This window comes from Protopterus annectens, chromosome 3.part0 (genome assembly GCF_019279795.1).
Source record: "Protopterus annectens isolate FY-2018-M chromosome 3.part0, PAN1.0, whole genome shotgun sequence".
NCBI classification, from domain to species: Eukaryota; Metazoa; Chordata; order Ceratodontiformes; family Protopteridae; genus Protopterus; species Protopterus annectens.
The window spans coordinates 1957955573-1957979490 of record NC_056731.1 but is presented as its reverse complement, the minus strand read 5'-3'; the positions used below and the strand labels follow the sequence as shown (position 1 = coordinate 1957979490).

General features: G+C 41.0%; 1 protein-coding gene across 2 annotated transcripts; it reads right to left on the bottom strand.

The window, feature by feature from the left end:
• Positions 1–2683: 2683 nt before the first annotated feature.
• On the bottom strand, positions 2684–18977 carry LOC122797208 (HIG1 domain family member 1A, mitochondrial-like). Of its 2 annotated transcripts, none has more exons than XM_044066037.1 (4): positions 18833–18977; positions 14184–14271; positions 9938–10072; positions 2684–3965 (listed from the first exon to the last, which is right to left on the bottom strand). In XM_044066037.1, exons 2-4 carry the CDS (start codon positions 14263–14265, stop codon positions 3916–3918), a joined length of 267 nt encoding a protein of 88 aa, XP_043921972.1. In that variant the 5' UTR covers positions 14266–14271; positions 18833–18977; the 3' UTR covers positions 2684–3915. The 2 variants fall into 2 exon arrangements, with proteins under 2 accessions (XP_043921972.1, XP_043921973.1); XM_044066038.1 differs by lacking the exon at positions 18833–18977 and adding an exon at positions 18679–18747.
• Positions 18978–23918: the final 4941 nt, after the last annotated feature.

The following is a 23918-nucleotide window of genomic DNA, read 5'->3' as shown; positions in this document are numbered from 1 at the left end:
GGGGAGGGTGTACACACTGGAAGGATGACTACACAGTGCAATTTCCCTTAAGAGCACGCAGATATCGTCTGGGGCTTGTTTCTCCAGAGCCCCAATAAGACTTCCCACTGGTACAGCTAAAAAGTCAAGGAGCCACACACACAGGAAAGGCTGGCACGTTTACTAGCTATGCCCCCTTTTGCCAAAACTATAAGGGTAGGTCTGCCTGCCACCAGCCACATCTTTATTAGATACTTAAGGCCCTTAACAAAGGGTGTCCAATCCTACTGTGTAATGTTACCATTAATCCAAACGGTAGTCTGACCAAGAGCAAGGCTAATTAGGAGTGGCCTCTACAGTGTTGCCATATAGATATGCAGGTACTCCAACAGATTAAATGTCTCACAAATATCAACCACAAAAAAACTCAGTAAATGAACACAGTAACAAACTCACAGGGAATAGTTAAAATACTGCATAACAGTCTCAAAGAAAACATTGCTTTACTGTATTATATTCCTATCTGAATCCAAGAGTTACTATGCCCTAAAAACTTACTTACAGAACATGCAGGCAGAAGTGCAGAAGGTGGTGATGAGTGGATGTTCTTGTTAGAGCAAAGACAAAATACAGTTTCTCTCAGAGTTCTTAATAGCAATTACTGCTGGGTTAGCTTGAATGACATCACTTTGTCACCAGACTTCAGTTTCCAAGTTAAACCCCTTTTGTCAGAAACTACCAGAATTTAGCAGCTCTCTGAAAAAACACAGCCTTCAAATGTTTGCACCTGCTAGAGGACATAAAAACAAGAGTCCCCTAGTGTTGACATCCTGTCTCCCTGTTGACAGGAATAGGAAGACAACTTTTATAGTACAATAGTGTAAAACAATTTAAATTCCAACTTTTGAAATTTTGCAATTTAACCTTTTTATGTTAGTTTCTACTGTTAAAACATACATTTGCACATGCATGTGCATTTCTGTTTTTACAGTAGGGTATACTGTGGACACATCCTTGAAACTCACTCAGTATTGTGCAAACCCTGTTAAACTCACTTCCACACCAGGAGCTTAATATTAACAAAATTACAAGCATACAAATCATGTTGATATTCACAAATGACATATGAATTACAAAATTCCAGATAGCTACAGTACCAGATTTTCAGTATCCTCCCAGCTATTCCAATACCAGCTATTCCAATACCAGTAAACATTTGCTACACAACATGAATGGGCATGGCCTGTTGTACTGGTACATCCACACAACAGCACCCTTAAGGCTAGGTCCCCAAATCTATCCTCTATGCAAAGAGCAGTGAAAACATGAAAATATCTAAAATGGTGCCTAACCCATCAATTAGGTGCACTGTATTCTGTCAAAGCAAACACTGTAGTCTCCTTTGCTGTTGCCTTCTACCTCCCACTTCCATGGATATAACAAAACTGTCAATAAGATGCATAGTAAAGGTTTGGGATGTCCTCTGGTTCAGACACCCAATATAAGGGAGCCCATTCAGAGGACTTCTATGCTGTTTAGCACTCCAATAGTTATGCAAAGTACTCAAAACACTACTAATTTTCCAGAAGGCATGATGCAACTGCCTTGCAAACAGTCAGGAAAAACAAACATGTAGACAGAATACTCTTGAAAGCAAACTTCCCCCAAATACAGCTCCCAGAATGTTTTATAATAGCAGATCTATGGTGAGTGTGCAGTTGCATAAGCAGTGTATATATTCAATCTTGTATCCAACCCTAATGTAAAGTCAGCTTGGATGGGTTGAGGAACCTTTTGCAATCATAGATGCTAAATTGACATTTAGCAGGCTTACATTTTCATCATAACTTGGAAATTCTCCCAATACCTACTTTATCCAATTTATGGGATACTGAGGAGCCGTAGCCTGTCCTGGACCTAAATTGGCACAAGGTTTAAACAACAAACAAAAAAAAAAAAAAAAACGCCGCCTTAAGCAACCCCCAAACACAAAAAACACATACAAGCAGTTTAGAGGAATGCTGGCTCCTCTCTACCACATCTTTGGGATGTTTGGGGGGGGGTGGGGGCAGGACCTGACAAAAACCTATGCAGAGAAATCATATACAGACTCCTTACCACAAGGTCAAGTCCCAGACTGGGCAACCAGGCACTATGAGGTTAAAAGTACTAACCACTGCATCGTACTGCCTTTTATGGAGTACAAAACAGAATTTCCATATGTTGAAAATATCACCAATAGTGCCAGATCTACAGAAGGAAAACCTCCAGCTTCATTTATACCATGTTGAAGTTTGCATGGTGATCATTTGATACAAGTGCATAATTACTGCAGAAACACTAAGGGACTTAAAAGTACTTTAATACCAGTGTTCCTGTCACTAACTAGAAGAGAAGCTGTCAAAATAGAAGAGGTGCCAGCTACATAACAAAAGTAAACTTAGAACAGTGATCCCATAAGGGACAGGTCTAGCTTTGCAGTGGACAGTTGCAGTGTCATAAAGACCACAGAGCGCAATGCCTCCTCTTAGCATTTTTTTTTGTTGTATTTATAGAGCAGTGGCCCATGTAAATGCACACATGCACAGAATATTAGACACAACTATCTACTAAAGCTTGTGAATGACAGCCCTGGTGCTTTCATCCCTCCATCACCACACATGCAGTTGAATCAGAACAAGCAGGAGTAAAACTAAGCAGACAATAACATTTTTTTTTCAGTTTATTTACAAAATAAGTCAACAACTTTTAAACGTTGTCTCTATATCTTTAAACAAAATGTACACAAACATAAGAGGCTATTAAAAATAGCTTTGGTATATAACAAACAAAACACTACATTTTATGTAGCCACACATTATAATTTACAAAAGCAGCTCAAATACAAGCCCATAAGTATCTGACAGACAAATAAAATTAGTACTTTTGGATACTACCCAGGTAGATGTTCATACTGTCAGAGATTGCAGCTCATGGAAGTTTATTATAAGAAAAACAGGCAGTATTATAACTTAGCAGATGTCACTGATGTGCGAACATCTATACTCAGTCACAAGCAAGTTTAGAGTACTGCATGTTAGCCAACCTGTGGAATGTGGGCAATATGTTCAGTCTCTGTAGTAAAGACAACAAAATTAAAATAAGATACATTGCCAGTACCACAAATAGTCTTCAGACACTTGAATGCATGTGAACATGCTCAGACATACTAGACTATGTAAATCAAATAAAAAAACAACTTCAAGGGGCTATCCTTCTATAGGTGAAGGAAGACAAGTCCAGCAAACACGAATCTAGTTTCCTTTTACTTTGTTAACGATTCATTCCACGTGAAGGAATACTACGTCTGCTTAGCGAGACATACATTAAAATAGTGCTAACTCACAGATTCAAAATTACTTCAACTATACATGTCACTTATGACTGAGCTCTGTAAAGAGATTTCAGTTTTGATAGCCCCTACACTCAGTTTTCCCTTTGTTCAGCAAACATCCTTCAGCTAGCAACTGCTACAGACCAACAGTGGAAAGAAAGTCTCACTACTAGGAATACAGACATTTAACAATGAACTAACCAATTAAAGCCAGAATTAGTGAAATTACACTGGGATAGTTTCACAACAGCCTTACAAAATGGAGGGCAATTTGGTGCAAATGCACCCCTCAGTGCTTTACATAACTATGCAAATCCACTTCTAAATACTTTAGACTTCAATTTTTTACTAAAAGTTGTGCATTTTACAATGGGCAATTAAGTACTTTGCTGAATATCATTTTGTAATAGTAACAAAAAAAAAGATCTTGTAGCTTTCGCTACACAGCAATAAGTTTAAATACACAATAACAAATTTACATACAATATATAATACATCCAAAAAGAAGAGGTCTCGGGTGCCAAAGGAAAAACCTGCTACCACATGGCAGATTTGACTTGCTTCTATTCCCTGGATTTTGCAAAGTATTCTCTGTACATGGAGTAAAGTACCCCTGAAAGAAGAGAAGAGTTCATTTTAGTCCATTTTTCACTAAAGCATTTCTAAAGTTTTACAAACTAAACATGTGCAGCAACTCAAACTTTACAAAGACCTAGGAAAATAATTTAAGATGGGCGATTTATGGGTGTGCAAGTGGATGTTCAGGAACTGGATAAAGAATTGTTGCATAAATATGACCTTCTCTTCCATGTTGCAGTATTTCATAATGTGAGGGGAATCTGCCTAGGCATCCCGAACATCTGGCCAGTATATAAAAAAGGCTTACCACTGCAAGGTACGTGGGATATCGCATGAAGGCAGCAGGAAAGCGTAGGCCACAAAAGGGACATCTGCAAGTACCATCCTTAGAACACCAGTCCAAGGATAAAAAGAAGAGGCAACTACCATCCAAAGAAATACAAGGACTGAGGGAAAAGGAGGGTGGGATAGAATACTGCCAAGTGGAAGAAAAGGACATCTATGGCTATGGTAACATTTTACACAACTATTCTATGTCCTTTTCCCATGTAGCAGTATTCCTAAGCTCATGAAAGGGAGGATGGATCAGAGGACCTCTCCACAAAACCATGCAGGATTGCCCTGGCAAACCCTTCTATGGAACTGGAGATACCATCTAGCTTGTAATGTTTGGTAAAGGTGTGGACAAGAGACCATGTAGCTGCCTCCAAGATGGAAGATGTCCAACTCCCTCAATAAAGGCCCCAGATGAAGCAACAGCCTGAGTGGAATGAACTTCACTGAAGAACGTTTTACCATGGAAAACATACCAAAACAAAATGGCCTTAGAAATCCATGTGACAGTCCATTTTCACACAGGCTTTCCCAGCACCCTGGGGTGAACAGAAAAAAAAGGTTGCTCCAATTTCCTAAAGGAGCTGGTTTTATGTAGGTAAAATCTGAGTCGTCTATGCACAAAGGTATGCAACACCCTTTCACTGGAATTCTGAATTGCGGGAAAAAAAGTAGGTAAACAAGACTGGTTAAGTGACAAATCTGGTGGAGAATGTCCAGACACATCCCTGTGGAGTATCCATTCATGGGATTGAGTCATGGACCTGCTTAGAGGGTCTGCCAGAACATGTTGAGCTGAAGTAATTTTAGACTGTTTGTAATCTCCCAAGCCAAGAGACAACCTGCAAAGCACATACAATTCTTCCCACCAGTTTGTTCACATACCAAAGGACTGTGCTGTGGTGTTGTCTGTGAACAGTTTCAGAGGTCCTGGGTGAAAAGACTGGAAAGCTTGAAGAGCAAAAAAAATGAAAGCTCTTGTTTCTTTAATGTTGTGTTCCTTCCTTATAGAGGGGGGACCAAAGACCCTGGACATTCAGGTTTCCCCAGGGTTACTCCCCACCCCAGGTCCGAGGAATCCTGTCCTGCACAGAAGAGGCTGCAGAGAGAGAGACCAGGGTTCAGTTAAACTTGCTGAATCCACCTCTGCAGTTTTCTTTACACAAAGAAAAGGAAGATAAAAATCCAGGGGATGTGCAGGCTAGGACCACTTCCTCATGTGGAGACTGGCTAAGGGTAGCATGGGAATAATGGATGCCTTGTCTGAGAAACTCCCTGGGTGTCAAAGAAGTGAGTGGTAGGAGTTGCTGAAAGTAGACAAGGAGATGGGGCAGAAATGCCATCATGAGATCTGTCCTTCTCCTGCACCTCAGGAAAACCTAGTCCTAAGGAATGAGGGAGGATTTCCTGTAATTGACAGTGGCCCTCAGAGGTTTAGAAGCAAGCTTGACTGTTGTCTAGATTCTCCAGCAGAATTTCTGGATGGGTTACTTGAATTAGTAGATATCCATGTAAGCATAGGAACCTCCAATGAGACATGCCTAGGATAGGTCTCCATGGGCCATCCTTCCTGGGAACTAGAAACATCCAGGAGTAAAAACCTCCTACTTACTGGGAAGGGACTTCCTGAATGGTTCCCTGTGAAATCAGGTCCTGAAGTACCAGACGGAAGAGGAAGCTGGTCTTGAGGGATACCCATGAAGGGTGGGATGGACTTCCAAACCATGTAATATTTTGGACAATTGAAAGCACCCATTTGTCTGCAGTAATGTTTGTCCAAGAAGAGGAAGAGAGGCACTGCAAAACTATTTCTAAAAATGGGCAGGTAATCCCAGACTACCTGGTTTGTCTGGAAATTGGGGCTTTTGAGTAGTCTGTATTGCCCTTTCCTGGAAGTGGAAGGAGGACACAGGACTGTCCTTACAAAATATGCCTTGAAAGGACTGTTGTACTTAGGAACTGGGGACACAAATATGCATAACTTCCTGTAGCTCCTTCCCGTTCTCTTGAAGACATATGAAAACAGCAGCAGTGTAAGAGGGCAGAATTATCAAGTTCTGCCTTGATCAGGCAAGGGATGTAATCTCAATCAAGAACATAGTCTATGACCAAGCCAGATGCAGCTGACCTGGCAGACACTTTAGCTGCACTTTACTGAATGATGAGTCACTTGGGAAGACACTGTCACGATAAAGGAAAGTTGAACTTTAGCTGTAGAGTCTGGAAGTCTGACAGCAGCTGTGAAGCTAGAGAGAGTAAAGCCAAAACATATTTGGACATGTGTCTGATAATTAATGGCCCTGAAGGCATGTGTAGATGAACTGTAGACCTTATTACAGTCTCCCCATCATTTTACTATCAGATGGAAGCAAGGTAGTGGAAGTATGAGCAGACAAAGACAACAGCAGGATCTGCAAGAGGACATTTAAAAAGAAATATACTTTCCTCTGGTACCTTGTAAAATCTATCCAGCCTTTTAGGGGCAGGAGGTTGAGAGACAGGTGTCTTTGATGCTGACATGAAGGCATCCAAAAAGACAGGCAACAAAGGGAATATAGCAGAAAAGGAGAGGAGTCTATCTGTAAGAGACCATAGTACTTCTGTATCTGAGCCTTGGGGGCAGTTTCATTTAAAAAAAAAAAAAAAAAAGTCCTCCTCGGGGGAGTCAGTACCATTGAACTACCTCAGGGGAAGCATAACCCAAAGAAGAAGCTATCTGGGTGGAATAGAGACTCCTCTTCAGAAGGCTCCTGCTCCAAATTAGAGCTCCTTGGGAAGGGCAGCAGGAAGTAGGCCTCAAAGTCATAAAGGCATTAAGAATACCCTAAGAAAAGGCCTGCCAGTTTGCAGTAGGGACCTGAGGAGGTGACATGCTTAAGCTTTCTTTTCCTTTAAAATGAGCAAGATCTGCCTTAGGTTGAGAGGAGGGGACCAACATAGGTCTTACCCTCAGACATATTATGTAAAGAGAAGTACTTTGTTGGGGATCTGAACAGATAAGCCATGGTTCCCCTTTGCAATCCTGACTGGACTTCTGCGAGACCTCTGTGGATGTGCAAATGGCAATTTCCTTAGCGGCCACTGAAGTGGTATCCACTCCAGGAAGAGAGCCCTACGGACCTCCAGCCCTTCATCAGCCTTAAGAGGGAAGTCTGGATTCATAGGTGCAGACAAACATTTAGGCCTAACTTTGACCTTCTTTGGAGGCTCACAGGTCAGATCTGATGTAACATCCATAGCAAGCACTAGTCGCTTAAGTTTCTTGTTCTCCAGATAAATATTTGAAGGAAGAAAGATGACTGGAGCATCTTAGGGACACACCTGACAAATCATGCATGCCTTGTAATCATGTGCAGACCCTAGAAAGAAGACTCTGGTTGCGACTGTCTTTGTATGGAATTTGTCTTCCACAATGGCACTTATCTGAAAACAGCAGTCACTTAGCTTTCGGACTGGCAGCAGAGATGTTCCGAGGATGGTATATGTGGATGTCATTTATGTCCTATGCTCCCTGCTGCCTTACTATTGGTAAGGTATGTGGGATGTCACATGAAGTCTTTTTGTATATCAGCTGGACATTTGGGGGAGAATCCCCTCATGTTACGAATACAGCAATATGGGAATAGACCATCATAAGACCAAAAAAATCATTCAGAAATACTGCAATAGGTCATCATAGGACCAAAAATCATTCAGAAATACATTAGAAGTTGAGAGGGGAACAAAAAAAAAAAAAACACACAAACTCAAGGGAGCCCCAGAAACAAATTGTTTTAACTGAGGCCTGGTATATACCCTTGATAAGGGTAGTAGTGTCATAACTATGTATAAAACCAATAAAGAACACAGAATTATTTCACTAAAAATTGACTTGCTATTTTTTTACAGTATCAGGGTATTTTACAGTCAAGTCAACCACTGCTGGGATAAAACAGCTTGCAGATTTTTCTGCATCTACACTTAAGTCATTAAACACAATCAAAAAATCATCAATTGCGGTTCAGACAAAGAAACTCCCAATTATACAATTGCTCTATTAATTGGCACAATTTTGTTCATGACAAAAAATAATTTGTTAGTACAGGAATGATCACAATACACAGTAGTATTCTGCACCATCACCAGCAAGAACTAGCTTAGTCATTGAGCACCCTATTTTACCACAGCACAAGTACAGGCTTCATTCCAGCAGAATGAATAAATGCCATTGTCATCCCCTTGCAAAAGGTGGCACACTACTGACCCTGGAAACTCAGCTTGACAAGTTTAATCTTTAAAGCCATGGCAATCCAAACACTTGACTCCACCCAGTTCGAATTCATCAAGGGCAGATCTTGCTGTCGAACCTGGTTGACTGAGACTTACCAAGGCCCTGGATGAGGGAAATTCAGTACATAGTTTACCTCGACTTGGCCAAGGCCTTTGACACAGTCTCCCACTCTGGCATAATCGAAACGCTAACATAACTTAGCGTAAATCCCAGTCTCATCAGGTGGGAGGCCAACTGGTTCACCAGCAGAACCCACAGGCACCTCCTCCTCAGACAGTAGACCTGTCACTAGTGGTTTTCCCCAGGGATCTGTCCGGGGTTTCCTACTGTTTGGCATCTACTTCTCAGAGGCCCAGGCAAAGACAAAAGCCTGTGGCTGAACAAGTTTGCAGATTACTGCAAGAGGGTCTCACAGCAACAAATGACTGGTACCAAAGTTATGGCCTTTAAACACAAAAAAAATATATCATCATACCATTCAGCAAAAACACAGCCCCTACTGATTACCACAAAGGCAGACCCTTAAGCACTCAACCTGTGGCGAGAGACCTGGGTACTTAGGTTGACAATCTCACATTTTGACCACCATGTAGCGGCAGTAGTCAGAAAATCCTTTTGCTTGGTTCATCTCATAAGTAGAGAGATTGCATCCAGAAAAAAGATGCCATTACCTCCCTGTAGCCCTCCCTCATTAGGCCAATAATTGAGTAAACACCTTGTTTGGTATGTACCTCTCCAAACACCCACACCAACTGGAAAGGCCACAGAACTATAGCCTCCCAACACCTGTCCTATGGACAGGCTCAAATCGGTATCACTCTACTCTATCATACAGCTTGCTCAGAGGTGATCTGTCTCTCGCACCTCCAAGGCAATATTGAACCCTGCCCTACTAGAGATGCTCTATATCTGCAAGTCTAACTTATCATGTATTACCCCCTTGAAAGGCCTAAATCTCATACGAGACATCAACAGACACAGGTTAGTCTCCCAGAGGCTGCCCCTGGGAAACTACAAATTTGTCCCAGGGGTTCCACCAGTGTCCCTCAGACACTTTTTTGGGGGGATAAACTCTTGGCTAGGCTTGGCTTGTAAAGTAACCTCCTATGATCCTAAGAGTTGAATGAAAAGTCACCACTGTAATCCCTTCAGTTTTATAGCAAATGTTATGACTCAGCACAACATCCTCCACAGCTTCAAAACAGATAGTTCACAATAACAAAACTAGGTCTTCTTGTTTTCTTCCAATCATCCATGATGCAGCTGACTCGTCTGACCAGCTCCCCCCAAAAAAAAGTTACAAGCATAACGAAACCATAACAGTGCTTGGAAGCATCTTATCACAAACAATTTAAGTGCATTAGAAATACTAGATAAGGATTTGAATGCTCGTCTGTACTTACCAACAGTCATTGCTCCTACAACAAAACCCTGAGCTCCGACACGCATGTGAATAAGATGCACGGACATTTTAGTGTTCCCTCTATGCTTCATTCTGTACAGTCCATAGGCCACAACAGCAGCACATCCTGCTAAACCTGAAATAAGATGAATAAATAAAATGTTTAGTTGTGTTTTCATATGAAAGTCTGCAAATCTTGCCAAGTCACCCAAACCCTGTAGTACTCTCTCAACTAACTCTAGGGACCTCTAATGCAGTCCGCATAATTCAAGCTAGCTGAAAGCCAAGACCTTTCTTCTCCGCAGACTATTTTTTTTTTGTGTGAGAGAGACAGAGACAGCGAGCAAGAGAGAGAGACAAGCAATTCTTATGCAAGTCTATATGCCAAGGATGATAAAGATGACCTTCAGAAAGGTGCACGCTTTGGCAATGGAATTCTGCCTGTCATTAGAAACAGAGACAAATGCTTTATAACTGGTTCTGTGCTGTCGGAAAGCAATCCAGTTCATCATAAACTGAAGCCGGAGAGCCCCCCCACCTCTCTACAAAACGGATTTAGATCCTTCTAATATGAAGAGTTATTCCAGGGACCAAGGAACAAGTCAGACAAGACAAAACAAAAATAAACTGTTTATTCATACAGAAAAGAATAAAAATTCGAGATAAAGCACTTGTCTTGAAAAAGTCTCTGAATAGTCAGACACAAGTCAGTCCATAAACCTTCATTTAAATAGCACACCCCAAACCAATCTGTCAATAAAGAGACAGAAGTTGTGCCACTTCTGTCATTGGGCGATTGGTTTGGGGTGTGCTACTTAAATTAAGGTTTACGGACTGACTTTTCTTGAAAAAGTCACTGAACAGTCACGAAAGCGCTTGATCTTGACTTTTTTTATTATTCTTTTACGTATGAATAAACAGTTTATTTTTATTTTGCCCGACTCATTCCTTGGTCCCTGGAATTTTTTGGATTGGTATTTGGTCTGTCTACTCGTTTATCATGAAGAGTTATGCACATATTAGAAGCTGCACTATTTTAGCTCTTTAGCAGCACGGGTTTTAATAGCATTACTTTTATGAATAATTAATTCTTAGAATGATCATACTACTCAGTTCAGCTCATTTCAATGCCTAAGGTATCTGGCTCAATTGTCTTACATTAAGCTGTACTGATACTAGGCTAATAATTAGAAAAACTTGACAGAGACCAAATTGTCAAAGCAATTACCCTTACAATTGAAAAGCAAAAAGAAAAATGTATATTATTCATGTTTCTACAAATGCCTCTACCTCTTGATATTAGGGGAGGGGGAATTAAGAAATGTTATTTCAGGGAAAAAAAAATAGACAGATATTGCTCCAGAGATAATGTCCAGACAAAGATTTTGAATGGAAAGGCACAACCCCTGTCAATCAGGAGGGTCACTTCAGGGGTCAGAAGTTCTTTCAGGATACCCCTCCTTTTCCTGAGACAAAAGCACTTCCATCTTAACTACTTGGGTCATCTGTAGCAGGGAGAACTCTTCCCTCATTTCGTCATCTCTAATTCTGCCCCATTACATCAAAATTTTCTGGTGATGGAGATAAATTTCAACTACACAACTGGTTAAGGCTCTGAGCATCTTCAGTTAACGAGCATCTTGGAAATTGGTTACATGACTGGCTTTTAAAGCAGCTGGTTCACCCTATTCCAAGGCTATCAAGTCTCTACTGAACAGTAACCTACCTTATGAAAACAAAATAAAACGTGTCTCCCTACAATCTTAATGAAGGGAGCACTGAGAAAAATACAAGATAAAACTGGAGAGCAGTCTACCCAGGAGTTTAGTACATGAACAGCACAGCTAATCCTGTTTTTATCAAGGAGATTTAGCAGCTAGTCCACAGGATTAAGGCTACGAATGGTCAACAAATTTTTCTAGACTAGAAGTTCAACATATTCCAATGTTCAAATACGAAAAGTGAGGCATCAGTCTACAGATCCTTCATTGCTTTTCATTACCAGAAATGACGGTCTTCCTGTCCCCATACAGAGGGAAACCCACATTTACCTTTACATGAACAACTGTCTTATCTAAAACTCCAGCCATAAGCAGTTACTAAATGGCTTCAGCACAATGTTTTTACACTTCATGACTGATGGGACTAATCTCCTTTCATTAAAAAAAAGTTTCTTGGGGAAATATCTGGATTAAATATCCATAGTTTCGTTAATACAAAATGGATAAAAATCCTGACACAATAAGCTACTCCCAGTCCAGCCTTTCAGACAAACTATTGTGTCACTGTGTTTTACCACCATCATGATACGAATATCTTGACTTGAAAGATGGTGTTGTAGAATTGCCTCCAGGAGTATGAAAATGATCCTCCACTTCGTCTCAATCAGGCGAGTCCCTCTCAGATCAATGAATATGACTGGTAATGATAACTGTCCATATGAACTCCACCAGGCATTTCGCATTTCCTCCGTAAGCTAAGGCACAAAAATATACAAGAGATCCTGTCTCCACAGATGATTTTCCACATCAGCTTGAAAAAGATGATGTATACAACAACAGTTACGAAGTCAATCAAGAAGTCTTTTTACAGATAACACCACAGCAATACAATGTATTAAAAAAGCAGACAACAAAAATTTCAACAGCTCTATAGGATGGTTACACAGCTAATGAAATTACTACAGACAGGGTTATGGGAAAGAATAGTCTACAGGAGGAGAAGGTAACCACACACACTACATACCCAGTCACACATAGTACCATCACAACTTCAGATCATACACATTAGGATGGTTACACAGCTAATGAAATTACTACTGTCTACTACATTCACTTTATTGCCATTCATTTACCACCAAGGCAGAAAAGTTTTCTGTACGATTCCCCACATGTCAAAATGAGCAATTAAAAGAAAGACATCATACTTTCACTGGATTAGGTGTACCCTTCTATCATACAACTGGATCTCTGCCCCCCCCGAAGACATTCTGATTTACATGAAAGCTAGGTACAGAGCTACCCCTACACTCTAGGATAGGGAGGGTGGCTTAATGGCCAAGGTGTTTGCCTTACAAACACAAGGTGCAGGGTTTGAGTCTCACAAGGGATAATTGGCTAGGCTTAAAATGGCTCGCAAGGGTAGATAGCCTAGTACTAAACTATGAACCTATATGGGAGTTCAAAACAATGTGGAAACTGGGTTTTGCATCCATCATAGAATCCTTTCATCCATGGATAGTTAATGTCCTAAAGGGAGCAAGAAAACTTAGTAAGGTGGAAGAGATTCTCTGGCAGAACAATGGCACATCAGTCAGTGCTGCTGCCTCTTGCTGCTTGGTTCTTTAGTTCAATTTTCAGCTGGAATGCTTTTAGTGAAGCATCTGCACTTCTTGCCTGTGACCGAGAGGCTTTTCAAGTGGAGTGCTGTAGTTTCCTCCCACATTCGAGATGTGCTGTTTGCCTTGTGAAGGACTGGCATTCTATCTGGGATTAGTTTCTCTGCCTTGTGCTCATAAAATACCAGGGCAGACTATTCTTTCCCATAACCCTGAACCCTGAAGTGAAGAGAAAGAAATCTTCCCTTCAGACATGTCAGCCAATCTTACTTTGAAGCCTTATACTGCTCCCCCCCACCAAACCAGGAAAGATTAGGAGAACTTGGGTGAAGAAAACGCAGAGAGGAAAAAAAAAAGTCCTAATGTGGGATTTGAACTGCTTTTGAAAGGATGAAGAACACTTACTTAGTTTGAACCTGACAGCAAGCCTGAACAACCGATTCTGTCTGAAGTATTTATCAATAAGATAGTACAGGAGACTAAACGTAAACAGTCAGAATGTGGCTTAACAGTGGTAGAGATACGGCTCGTGTAGGACTGATGTGGACATGAGACAGAGACAGAAAGGAAGCTTCAGAGCAACAAATTAGGATAAAGTAAGCACAGGTGTGAGCAACAAATTAGGATAAAGTAAGCACAGGTGTGAGAAGCAGAATAGAGGACATAGTGGAATACTGGAAGCAGGAACTTGGAAGTCTGTGTGTTATCTAGTACTGTACAAGGAAGTCTGAGTGACACGGTTAGAAAAGGAATTCTTTTCAGAGTTTGGTATCATACTAGCTAGGATTCCTAACATGGGGAAAGACTTGATATTTTCTTTAGTATATCACTAGATGCAGAACCTCATAACTTCTTACACTGAATTTTAGTCATCTTTCACACAAACAGAGTGAATTTAATAAAACCTTACCAACAGGGACAAACGGAGACTCCTTTGTTTTCCGTATTAATTTTGCTGTATGGCTATCCTCTGGGAAGGCTGGTGAAGACATTTTTGGCTAATCAAAAAGAAAAAAAACAAAAAGATTGCAACTTATTTATGCAAAGAAGTGTGCTGTTTAGGTTAAAAACATCCAAAATGTATGCACTGTGACAATTCATATTTATTCTGGTAGAAACTCAGAAAGCACCTGTACAATGTTTTAATTCTGACATATCCTAAAAACAGCACTGAGATAGACACTGTGTAAAGGTCCTCCTACTGACTGAAGAAGGCTGTGCCTGTATAACCCTATTAAATAACCATTGTGCTATAACAATATCCACGTCTTCTAAGCAGTATGTACACAGAGCACGTACCAGTTACTACCAAACATTAAGGTATTCACTGTAATAGTTTTACAATGAAAGCTCCAATCTTGCATGTACAATCTTGCATGTAAAAATTGGAGCTCGATTTATCCTGGTTCCTTTTGAAGAGGGCCAAAGAGGCGCTCTGCTTGACATGTATGGGCAGTCTATTCCAGAGTCTGGAGAATCTATTACTGTAGAGAAAGCAGTGATGTGAAGGCAAGCTTTTACCAAGCAAAAGAAAATAGTAATAATAAATACAAAATAAATGCAAAAAAGAAAAGGTTATTAATTATTTGCATTGTGATTATATATATATATATATATATATATATATATATATATATATATATATATATTAGTTACATACACATAATAGACATACAAAAATAGTTTGTATTTTACAGTAGTTATCTTGGCTTATGCTGTAATTACATTGCTGTATTATATCATTAAAATGGCTGGATTCATTTTCATTATTTAATCCTGAAAAGTTTCTCTACAAATGAAAGGAAATCTGCTGTTCTGCAAGGCCAAGTAATTATTTTATATAAAGTCTCTCAAAATATGTTAACAGCCAATAGCACGCCGTTATTATATCTATAGTTGCAAACTCCTTTAAATAAACTATTCTAAAATGTTGGTAATTTACTTTATAAAATCACCACAAATGACTCCATGAAGCAGCATTTTTCAAGAAGCTGGTCACCACTCTAGTTGGACTATCACAATGAAAGTCCAACTCTAAAATGTTTGAAGTGCAGGCATGTTACAATAGTGGGTATCTCAAATGTCTAAACCCCTTGGTTAGCAGTAGTCATACTACATTTCTATGCATTATGAATCAGTCACAGAGGAAAGCAGGCATATAAATTTGCGGGAGCATAACAGTTCTAGTCCAACATAAATAAAATGGTTTACTGAAAAGTTTGACAAATTACACTGCGGCATTAACTGCAGTGCACATGGCAAGAACCTAGCAATTCCATCTTGTGAGGATGATGCTGGTCAAAAGCCACAGTAACCAGGAAGCATAATAAAACAGCTACTCATACAGAACTTTGCAGTCTTAAGATCCAAGCTACTGACTGTTGTCAGAAGACTGACAGTTCCAACTTGGAAGATTACTTCCCTGTGCAAGAGGAAAGTTGCATAAACAGATCATGAGTTTATGCCATGAACCAACTCTGTTCCAAAACTAGAAAATAAACTTGGATGAGGATTGCTTTCCTCATCTTTTGGCTCCATCATAGGGAGCCAAGCTGCAAGCCAGCTTAAACAAAAGACAGTACATTAAGACAAAAGCAGCTGTGGTCTCATCTCATGGTACACAGAAAGCAGCTCTGACAATACGAGTACAATTAATGGAGCAGGCACTAAAGAGGCTGAGCAGGGAGGGTGGCAGTGAAAGCCTAATGCTGGCTTAGGCATCACGTGAGTAAATTGCCAGCTCTGGTTGCTTTGGTAATCCCAGAGGTAGCATTAGGGGCTGCTAATTAGCAAGATCCTACTGAGCACAAACTACAGCAGCATACAGTATTACCAGAAATAATCATGTGTGGAAAGACTGGAGATAGAGGGCAATAGTGTCTTTGTCTGGAGGCTGAGGTGTTAGTGCAGAAACAGTTGTATACAGGTGCGATGTTGTCATTATATTTTAAATCACAAAGACTATTTCAGTCCTGCATTCTCCATTAACACCAAACTTTATTCCACCATCTTCCTAAGCTTACAAGATCAATATTTAAAATCTGTCCCTATTTTTGGGTCTTTGCCCCCAATCCCATCACTATTTTTGGCGGTGTCCAAATTTCTTTGAGTTAGAGGTTGAGGGGTGTCAAAAGGAGCGCACTAATCCTGTCAAGTCACTTTTCATGTCAGCACGCTCACTTCACACACCATTTCCAATGCTAGTACTGGTGAGCATCAATAATAAAGATGCTGCCAAGTACAGTGGGTACTCCACTTTACACAAAACGTTCTGTACTGCCCCTTTCAGGAAAATCCACTGGGATTAGCATTATTTTGTCTTGGGGTGGCGCAAAAAAAAAAACCACCCATACGACATACTTCGGAGCGTTTCCCTCTACTGTCAGGGTGTTCCCAGAAAGCCCGGATTTTGTTTGGTATGGTATAGGTTTATTTACCGCACATGTGCAACTGCTGATGATAGTAGAGAATAACGGACAGAGTGTAGCTCGACGTCGTATTCATAAACGCGAGTTACGCTGAATCCAGCGTTCTTCATTATCGCCGAAAGGCGCATGCTCTCATTCGTCAGCAGACCAAGGGCAACTCAATGGATCTAGCCCAGTGCTGGGCTTTTGAGGATACCCACAGCATTTTGTAAATTGGCTCAGTTCCAGCCACAAACTCCCACCTCTCTCCTGGGCAACAAATAGGTCAAAGGGGTCTCACGCTTGACTCGGTAATGGTAGGGGACTCACCGGACAAGATTATGCAAAGGAAAAAAAATATTTCACCAGTGCCAAATCGGAACACAAAGTTATGGTCACTATTCTTGCCATTCTGGTAGTATAAAGTCTTAATATGGCAGCAAAACTCGACATCGATAATCTACCTTTTTTAATCGATTGGCTAATCGGATAAAACTGTTTCATTTCAAAGCAAAACTGTAAAAACTAAAAACACTAGCCGAGAAAATCCAAATTCAATTTACCTGCAATATCTGCATATGAAAATAAAATAGGGTTACCACTTGTCCCACTTTGCGAGGGACAGTCCCCTCTTTGGGCAATTGTGTCCTGACCAAAAATATTAAAAATGGCAAATGTCCTGAGATTGTAAGAAATAATTATGTCCCGTATTTTATGTAATAGTTGCATAACAGTTATTTCTATCTAAATAAAGTAAAGTTCCATTTGAAAAGGTGGCAACCCTAAAATAAAGGGCATACTACGGGCCAAAAATAAAACAAACACAGCAGCACCACATCCTAAAAACTAGAGGCAGTCTTTTTCTAAAAGCAATGTCACGCTGCCCCTTCAGGCTGTGCTGGGAATTGCAAGCAGCACCCAGTACATGAAAGAACAACTTCGAACATCACTCTGACGCAGCAATTTTGTTTCATCAGTAAACGGAAGCATTACTAAACTACAGAATTAGAAACAGCATGACACTGAAGGTCACACTGAACTTAGAATTCCACTATCACTAGAGTCGGTCTTCTCTTAGGCAGTTTAACTGCCTGAGGGTAGCACTTAACGGTTCTTTTAAATTTGGGGAGGATGGCACCAAAGCAGGCTGGCAGCATAAAAGAATAATTTCACAATTAGATCGAGAAAGGATACAACTCATGCATGTAAAGGTCTTACACTCAAAATAACAATCATCTACTTTGAATGACCTTGCTATTTAGAACCAATTTCACCCCCCTCTGTGGTTGGAAATTCTTCCAACAAATTCCGAAGCAAAAGTGTCGGGTAAAGTATGAAATGGTCCTGGGTTGGCATCATGGTTAAGGGTAAGGTATACGGTTTGACACTTACCTTTGAGGTAAGTTAAAATAGCTCACAAAAGTAGTAAACTTAATACTTACCTATGAGCCCATAAAACTAGGAAATGACAGTAACGTCAACACACACACATCGATAAACATAAGGCACAAACTTGGTCTCTTCTCAAACGAAGAGCACAATAAATTAAATTAACGGGCGTAAATCACTGGTTGTACAACTCTTCCAGAACACCTACACGGATGATGCAGATAAGGCACGGTCACCCAAGGTGGGGGTACATATTTACTACATAAAATAACAGCAGCTGACGTACATGTACTTGGTAACGTGTAGCACACATATATTAGTTATCTATGGAAACCCCCACGTAATTGACAGCACTGTACGCTTAAATATTATAAGGATGTACTTAAATATGTAACCGAAAAGTTCCTCTTTATTAATTCAATCAAATACTTATTTTCAGTACAGTACACAGGAAACGCAGCATCAGTGGCTCAAGGTGGCGACCTTTTAGCACCAAACTCACACCAGGCCAAGCAACTAGCCTTTCCACAAAATAAATAAATTAAAAAGACTCAACTACTGCTCAAACAGTGCTGGCACAGAATATCAAAGAAGCATCACATTACCTACCAATGTAACCAGAAAACATCCCACACATTAATAATAGCACCCATCATTCCACACTTCTAACAGAAAATGCTTGCAAACTTCCTTTTGCCAGTCTGTTTAAGAAATAATTAAAAACAGCGAATACATTTTACAAAGTACCTTCCCATCATCTTACCCGCTAAAATGATACAACACAGACACGTCAACGTCTTGCTTAAAGCGATCAATGACTTCTTTACCGGTACAAAAACCTATTAAAACTGGCAAAATTGTGCTAGCCCCGCCTTCAGGCACTGCCCCGCCCCTGAATGACGTATGTGCTGGAAACATACCACGACGTGAGATGTGTAGTGTAGAAAGCAAAAAAAGAACATCGTGGTATGAATGAAGGAACGGGAGGGTGCTGAGTGTGTGTACCACTGCGTCACTGCTACGTCTGCGTTACGTATCCGCTACCGGCATTAAAACTAGTTGTCTCTTATTACCTTAGAAGGACTTGTAAGATGTTTGTTGTGGGCCGTGGCTGTTAATGGTTTGCTGTACTAGAAGTTTAGTTTGAAACTCTGCAGTGTTTCAGGGTTGCCACCTTTTCAAATGCCCAAAGTGGGACATTCTTGGTATAAACGTCAGAATTTGCAGGCTGAAACATACCCACGGCCAGTGCAAAGAACAGAACTTCACTTTTTTGCCTAAATAAAAGTTTATTCTTATAGCATTTTAGTTGCTTATTCTGTTTCTTATAACATTTAGGTGTTTGCAGATACATAACTGTTTTATGCAACTATTACATACAATATATGAAGTAATTTTGTCCTAAAATCTCAGGACATTTGCCATTTTTACAATTTTTTTGGCAGGACACAACTGCCCCAAGAGGGACTGTCCCTCGCAAAGTGGTACAGGTGGTAACCCTACAGTGTTTTGCACAAAATGTTCTTTCAATGTAAGAAGTGAGGATTATTGTTAAATAAATGGCGTATTGTAGTTGCACGGTTAATTCATTTTTCAGAAAAATGTACGTTTTGTAGTCCGTTGTCTTTGTAAGTGTGCTTGATTTTGGGATTTGGTGCCTTTGCTTTAATTATTTTCAGTGTGTTTGAATTTCACTGAAGAGGTGGGGAAATGTATGTGGTTGCGAAATGTACTGAGCACATTTAGCGTAATTTGACTTCTGTGTAAGGGTGTAGCCAGGCAGATTATGAATGGGAAACTTTTGTTCTGATTTCAGAACATTTCTCGGAAGCCTTGTGACTTAATGAAAGGTCGGGTGACGTGTAGTCATGAGTAAATGCAGTTATTTCATCATGACTATGCATAACTTGCAAGCACGAAACCCTTTAGGTTATAGAAAGCAAAGACACTAATCAGTTTGTGTTAAACCCTTAACTGATGAGTATTTTCGGAAGCTGTTTCCCCATAGTAGTGGCTGTTTTTGCTCTTTGTATTCAAGGTATTCCTTGAGTGGAATAAAACTCCAGTTAAAGACTCTTATGGTATCCCCAACCTCCTAGCCATAGTTGTCAAATGAATTTGGGACAAACCTCATCAAAACGAGAAACACAACATAACCAGGAACACTTTTTTTTAATGTTAGCATTATTGATATGAGATATAGATAGCTACGAGTGTGTGAATTCATTTACTGTTTTTGAAGTAAAAGAAGTCTTCTCTTTAGCTTGCCACCGCCTTTTCTTCAAAGGCCACTAGTGTTACAAGGAAGTAAGAGGGACATAGCTAAAACTAAGATTTCATATCGGGGATCGATGACTGGTATGGTTCTAACCTTCTCACACCCCCCAAACGAATTACTTTTTTTGTCTTGTTTTACTTTCCACACTTCGTCTTATTTTTTTTTCGCTTTTTTCCTCTTCCTTTCAACACACACCATTGCCCAATGCTGCATTGTAGTAACTGGAGAAAAAAAATAATGTACAAGCAGAAGTGCCAGCAGTTTGAATGCCACTGTTGCCAGTTGGTTTGGAGGTTTTTTTTTTTGTTGCTGTACTTACTGTATTCTGCAATACCAGATAAATGCCCCGTTGGGATTATTTTTGTTTCCCCCTTGATCTTGTATCAGTACTTTAAAAGCTCATAGGTTCATAGGTTTATACTAGGCTATCTGCCCTAAGGCATTTATAAGCCTAGCCCAAATTTTTGTGGCTTACGCCACCCCTTATATGAAAAAATACTGTGCCCATTAGTTTGTTGTGCCTCTGTCCAGCAGTGACACTGAGATGATTCCCGGGATAAACCTACAATCTCCCATCCACAGGTCAAGATTTCTCTTGAACAGAGCCAGCGAGGTGCTCTGTTTCACATGGATCGGGATTTTGTTCCACAGCATAGGGAGTCTCTGAGTGATAAATCTATCCTTCCAGCACGTCCTATTTATATTCGTGCTAATGTTTAAGTCGCTTGCTCTAGTGGTTTTGGTGGATTTGGATTTTTTGAGGTGGAGCATGTCCATTAATTCCGGGTTGGACATGGCCTTGTATGTCAGGCACATGTCACCTCTGAGCAGACGGTATGCAACTGAATAGAGCTGGAGTTTCTTCAATCTGGCAGCATATGACAGATTTTGGAGTCCCTTTATCCTTTTGGTGAGGAACTTTTGGGGTTTCTCCAATTGCTGCAGATGTCGGGTGAGATACATCCCGAATGGGGCATTGTACTCGATCATTGGTCTGATAAGTGAAGAGTACAGGGGAACAATGACCTCACTAGATCTGGATGTGAATCCCTTCATGATCAGGTGGGCAATGTAGAAGGTCTTTCTAACCACTTTAGCAACGTGAGTGTCAAAAGAAAGGCCACTGTCAACCTGGGTCCCCAGGTCCCTGATAACCTCTTCTGTGCTTAGTGGATTGCCACCTATATGGTAGCTTGGGGTTACCTTGTTTTTCCCGAAGGGTATGACTATACATTTTTGGCGTTTAACTTCAGGCCATGGCTCTGGCACCAGCTATCTGTTTCCGTGAGTCCCTTCTGAAGGATATCCGTGTCCGATGCACTTTCCACTATGGCACCCAGTTTGCAGTCGTCTGCAAACTTTGTCAGCCAAAGTCCTCCCATGTTGGCCTGTACTTCTGAGAAGTAGATGCCGAACAATAGGGGCCAAGGACCAAGCCCTGTGGGACACCACTTGTGACCAGCTTGGAGTCTGACATAGCCAGCAACTCTAACCCTGTGGGTTCTGTCCTTAAGCCAGTTTGCAACCCATCTTGTGACATATGGGTTTACATTTAAGCTGGTAAGATTTTCTACAATACCCGAGTGGGGTATTGTGTCAAGGCCTTTGCAAGGTCAAGGTAGGCTGTATGGACTGCCTTTCCTCATCAATGGCCTTGGTGACTGTTTCAAGAAGTCGACCAAGTTCAAAAGGCATGATCTGCCCTTGACGGCCAAACTGGGTCGGGTCCAATGTCTGCAAGTCCCCTATATCTTTGTTTATGAGCTCCATTATGATCCTCTCCATAGCTTTGCAGACTAGACTTGTTAAGCTTATGGGGCGGTAATTACCAGGGTCCATAGAGGCACCGCCTTTGTGGAGTGGGACCACAGTTGCCGTATGCCACTCCTTGGGCACGTATCCTGTGGTAAGGCTGAGATTAAACAGCTGCCTTATGTGCGGGTTTAATTCCTCATTTAGCTCATGTAGCACACAGCCGGGGACACCATCCGGTCCCATTGATGCTGTGTTTTTAGCTTTAGAGAGAGCAGCTTTCACCTGCGCATTTCAGATGTCTGGGAGGCTACACTCTGCTGGGATAGTTATCTTTCCTTTGGGGGGGAGAGGGGGGTGAAGTTTGCACTGAACCTGTCTGCCAGTATGTTGGCAATGTCTGTGGGTTCAGTGATTTTTGTATCATTTTGGACTAATTCTGAGCATATCTGGGAGTTTCCACCCAGGTTCCTAACATAGCTGAAAAGGCCTTATGATTGTCCTTTGAATCCATGGCAATTTTTCTCTCAAAATTGGCCTTAGTTGATTTTATGAGTGCTCGTATTTTTTTACTAATAATGATCAGGGGTGACTTCCCTTTTATGGATTTTGTTCTATCATGTAATAGCTTTCTCCTCTTATTGTAAAGTTTGTTAATGGCTGGGGTCCACCAGACTGGACGTTTGCCCTTTGTGGAAAGCGTCTTGGTTTTATTTGGGATTGCCTGATCCATGCAGTCCTGGAGGTGTTCATAGAAGGCATTTGTAAGGGCTTCCGCAGCTTTGGTTGTGGTTTCCACTGGCTCAGGGGCCTTGAAGGATACCACACCAGTCTTGAGTAGTGTGAAGTTTGCTTTAGAGAAGTTCTTCACTGTGGTCTTTTTTGTTTGGGGTGGGGGCGGGATGTGGATTTTCAGTGAGATCAGTTTATGATCAGATCTCACCAATGAGGGATATACTTCCGGTGTGGAGCATTTTGTCCCCATGTTTGTGATAATGAGATCTAGTATATTTTCTCCTCGTGGGAACAGTGACTAGCTGTTCCATGGCATTTGAATTTATGAACTCCAGGAACCGTTGGGCTAGAAAGTTAGGGCTTGAGTAATGTTCCCAGTCTATATTGGGGTAGTTGAAGTCACCCAATATGATGGTGTTTGGAGATACATTTATACCCTCCAGTGTCTTCAGGAAGGCTGTGTGGGGTTCCTGAGTTTGAGAGGGTGGCCTGTAGCATGCTAAAATTTGTAGAGCAGTTTTGCCTATGGTTAGTTGCACCTGGATGGTTTCCGAAGCTTTGTGCGTTGCCACCAACCTGGAGGTGTGGGTATCCTTTATGAATATGAATACACCCCCTCCTTTTGTGGTGTGGTCCGGGTTTTGGTGCCGGAACGCATGATATGAGGTAAAACCTAATAGTGCCGGGGTGCTCTCAGGAGCCTTGAACCAGGTTTCAGTTACAGCACAGACATCAATGTTCTCCATACTGAGGAGGGCCTCGAGTGTGTGCATTTTGAGATTTAGACTTCTGGCATTGAGCAGCATTACCCTCAATTTCTTCCCATTTTTGTTTTCTAGGGTGGTAGGTTTAGAATTTGAGCCTTGCCTAAAAAAGGCACTATGGGGGTGGCAAGAGCCTTAGCCAATATCCGGAATCCCAGGGGTGACAGGTGCAAGCCGTTGTCCAAGAGGGGAAAATGTCAGCGTGGAAGGTAGGTCCCCTGTTAGGATCGTCACAAGTTTTTTTGATACTTCCCACAAACAGTATGTGTAAGGCATTTGTGCCTTAACACATTTAGAAGCTATTTGTCTTCTCAGGCCAT